This window comes from Octopus bimaculoides, chromosome 9 (assembly GCF_001194135.2).
Source record: "Octopus bimaculoides isolate UCB-OBI-ISO-001 chromosome 9, ASM119413v2, whole genome shotgun sequence".
NCBI classification, from domain to species: Eukaryota; Metazoa; Mollusca; class Cephalopoda; order Octopoda; family Octopodidae; genus Octopus; species Octopus bimaculoides.
Window position 1 is genome coordinate 47,637,807 of NC_068989.1, and position 4,025 is coordinate 47,641,831.

The following is a 4,025-nucleotide window of genomic DNA, read 5'->3' on the forward strand; positions in this document are numbered from 1 at the left end:
CAAGAACTGTCTCACTATTAGATAATTCTAAGCCATTATCTTATAAAAAAAAATGAATCAAACTTTTTCGAGTAATACCAACGATTTTTTAATAGATATTTCCATTGAACCAATGGAAAATTCTATTACATATTGCACCAAATTTGTTCCTTAATAAGTAGTAGTAGTAGTAGTAGTAGTAGTAGTAGTAGTAGTATATTCAACAATCTCTACAAAACCAGAGAAGTCACATAAGCCATCCAGTATCTGGCCCAATCATGACAGCAACCTTCATTCCCTCATGGGCGGAGATGATAATATTCAACATCTTGTCAAGTATACCAAGCTTTTTCAAAACTTTCCATAATGTTTGCCAGTTAACAGTGTCGAAGGCCCTAATAAGGTCAACGAATACCATGAACAACTCTTGATTTTTCTCACATACATTCTCCATGATCTGTCGAAGGGCAAAGATGATGTCGATAGTGCCACAACCAGAGCGAAATCTGCACTGTAATTCTGGATGGATATCATTTACAACGTGTTTTGATGATCCTGTCAAGAATGAGTCGAGCAAGAATTTTACCAGTAATAGACAGAAGCGATATCTCGCAATGATTATTGCAGACCCTTGTTTCTTTGTTCTCATAGTGATGTTAAATTGAGGCATCCTTGAAGTCCTATGGTACACGGCCTACCTTCCAAATAGTTATGAGGAGGTCATGTAGTTTCTTAAAAACTTTCTGTCCACCATGCTTGTAGATTTCTGGAGGGACAGAATCCTTGCCAGGCGCTTCACCAGAGCAGATCTGTTTAATAAGACTTTACCATTTCTAGGAAGGTTGGCTCCAGAGACAGTTCCGGGTTTTAGCGTGCTGTGGAATAGACAGCATTAGTGACTGAGGTGGAGTTCAACACGGCTTCGAAGTGATCTTTCCGTCGTTTCAGGATGTCTGATTTGTCAGTCAATAGTGTCTCTCTATTCGATGAAAAAATAGGAGTAATATCGTGCTCTTGAGGACCATACACTTTCATGAGGCTAACATAAAAGTCTTTAGAATCCTTTCTGTTTGCCGCTTCTTGGAGTCCAGTAGCCTTCGAAGGCCACCAAGCCTTCTTCATCTGTCTCAGAGCACGCGAGACCTGGCCTCTGCATTTCTTGTAGGCATTCTCTTTTCTGGATGAGTTCTTATCATTTATCTATATTTTGTGAGAGCTGTGCATTTTATTTGTCAACTGTTGGACATCTATGTTATTATCACTGAACCAATCTTGATGTTTACAAACCGAAAGTCCAAGACCCTCTACAGATGCACAGTGCATTGCATCACGCTGAGCCTTCCAAGACGATTCTATGTCATCGTTGATATCAACAGTCTTGAGTGTAGTGTCCATACACGCATACTCTTTCATTATCGTTTATCGTTTTCTTTTTAGATTCGCACCGATTACTATTCACACATTATACGCTTTATTTGCTTAACAAAATGGCAGTACCGATAGAGCGCTGGATAAATTGCTACACAGTATTTTTTTCGGTTTGTTTTGCGTTCAGTTTTTCGAATCCTGCCATAACCAACTTTACCTTTTACCAATTCCAGGTTTCTAAATGTACTTGTAAACTACTAAATTCAATATAATTGACTCTACTTCTATCTTACAACTACCAGTTTTGGGGCTTATGTAAGAAATCAGTTTTTATTTTTTAATTTTATGTTATTTATTAACTTTCATTTATTTGTAGCTTTATTCGTTTTTTATAATTGCGTTTATTCATGCGTTTGTTTGGTCCCTTATATTAAGTTACGTTGTTGTTGTAGTTTTTACTTAATTGCTTGGGCTGTGTATGACTGGAATAATGCCAGGTTTAGTTGCCAATACTTCCACACTGTGTAAAAATAAACAAGGTCATCTATTTATACAGAAGATAGAAATTTTGATCTGTTTTCTAACCTGACTTCACATTTCTCTGTGTGATGTTGCTGTTTCGGGCAGTTAAGGTAGCGGAAGGGGAAGAGAGAGAGAAAGAGAGAGAGAGAGAGAGAGAGAGAGAGAGAGAGAGAGAGAGAGAGAGAGAGAGAGAGAGAGAGAAAGAAAGAAACAAAGAAACAAAGAAACAAAGAAACAAAGAAAGAAACAAAGAAGACAGGAAAGAAAAAAGGCAGAAAAAACGAAAGAAAGAAAGAAAGAGAGAGACAGACAGAAAAGAAAAAAGGTGGAAAAGAAAGAAAGAAAGAAAGAAAGAAAGAAAGAAAGAAAGAAAGAAAGAAAGATGAAGACAGAAACAACGAAAGATTGGACAAACATCCAGAGGAAAATGAAATGAAGAAAGGGGAAAAGAAACAAGAATAAAACTGGAAAGAAAGAAAGAAAGAAAATTAAGAAGCGAAGAGGAAGGACAGAAGAAAGAAGGACAGAAGGAATGAACTAATAAATGAATGAATAAATACATAAACAAGCAAAATCAAATGTAGCAACAAAAGAAAAGAGTTAACGTTCAGTTTCGGGGAACTGTTGAGATAAATTAGATTAATGAAGTATGCGAAGCTTGAAATATTTCCTAACAATTTTCATCTTCTGGAAAGGTGGGATTTAGGGATGTTTGTCCATTCCTCTTTTTATTTTCTTATTTAACTATTTGTTATTTTGCTAGTTTTTCATTATTATTTTTCTTTTTCTTTTGATTTTTTTTTTCGTTGACCAGGTATTAAAGAACCAACCAAATTAGTGCGAGTCGAAGTTACTAACAGCTGCAGCATTGTTAAATCGATGAGAAGTTTCTTAGGCTCGGCGGTGTCGTAAAAAGTTTCCTCCAAAACCATAAGCTTTCGTGTTCAGTTCCACTCCGTAGCATCTTAAGCTTCAGTCTTCTAGTATAGCTTTGGGTCGAATAGAGCCTTGAGAGTGGACCTGGTAGATGGAAACTGAAAGAAGCCCGTCTACACACACACACACACACATATTGTATGTATGTCATTATTCAGTTTCATTTCGAGATTTCTTCTCAATAGAGAAGGAGACGGTTTCTAACCAAGTGTCAAGGCTCCTTCATTGGAATTTCAACAACAGGGTATTTTTGTATGTATGTATGTATGTATGTGTGTGTGTATGTATGTATGTATGTATATATGTATGTATGTATGTATGTATGTATGTATGTATGTATGTATGTATACGTACAGATTCATAATTTTTGTCTAATGAGTGTATTCTCATGCATATACTTGCATATACCCAGTGGTTAGGGCAGCGGACTCGCGGTTATAAGATCGCGGTTTCGATTCCCAGACCGGGCATTGTGAGTGTTTATTGAGCGAAAACACCTAAAGCTCCACGAGGCTCCGGCAGGGGATGGTGGCGAACCCTGCTGTACTCTTCCACCACAACTTTCGCACAATCTTACTTCTTGTTTCTGTATGCCTGTAATTCAAAGGGTCAGCCTTGTCACACTGTGTCACGCTGAATATCCCCGAGAACTACATTAAGGGTACACGTTTCTGTGGAGTGCTCAGTTACTTGCACGTTAATTTCACGAGCAGGCTGTTCCGTTGACCGGATCAACTGGAACTCTCGACATCGTAAGCGACGGAGTCCCAACAACAACAACTTGCATATCTAGAAATACTCATATGCTTAAATGATAATCTTCTGGAAAGTTTTACAGATTTTTACAGTTCTAGTGTTGGATTGGATTTGTAGTCTTCGAATTAGCTTTCCTGGATCGCAAACGCATACCGTTCAAAGTGGTAGGCAGTAATCCGGCTATTGGTCTGTGATAGACTGCTTTGATGTTATCATGTCGGAGATATTCGTCTGCTCATATAGGCTCATCCTCTCATCTGATTATACATTGCCGTACAACTTCTTTGGGCTTGTATTCTAGGTTATCAGAGAAGCAATGTGGCTCAAGGAGCTGCCGTCCAAGTTATATGATGTTATGAGCTTCATGTATGCAAACTTGGTCAAGAGATACACTTCGACACTTGGTTGCCGAAGGAATATGATACGACATTCAAAAGCATTTTGGATCGATGTTAAGCCTCTGC

General features: G+C 37.9%; 1 protein-coding gene across 1 annotated transcript; it reads right to left on the reverse strand.

The window, feature by feature from the left end:
* Positions 1-226: 226 nt before the first annotated feature.
* On the reverse strand, positions 227-649 carry LOC106878854 (uncharacterized). Its single transcript, XM_014928195.1, has one exon. It carries the CDS (start codon positions 647-649, stop codon positions 227-229), a length of 423 nt encoding a protein of 140 aa, XP_014783681.1.
* Positions 650-4,025: the final 3,376 nt, after the last annotated feature.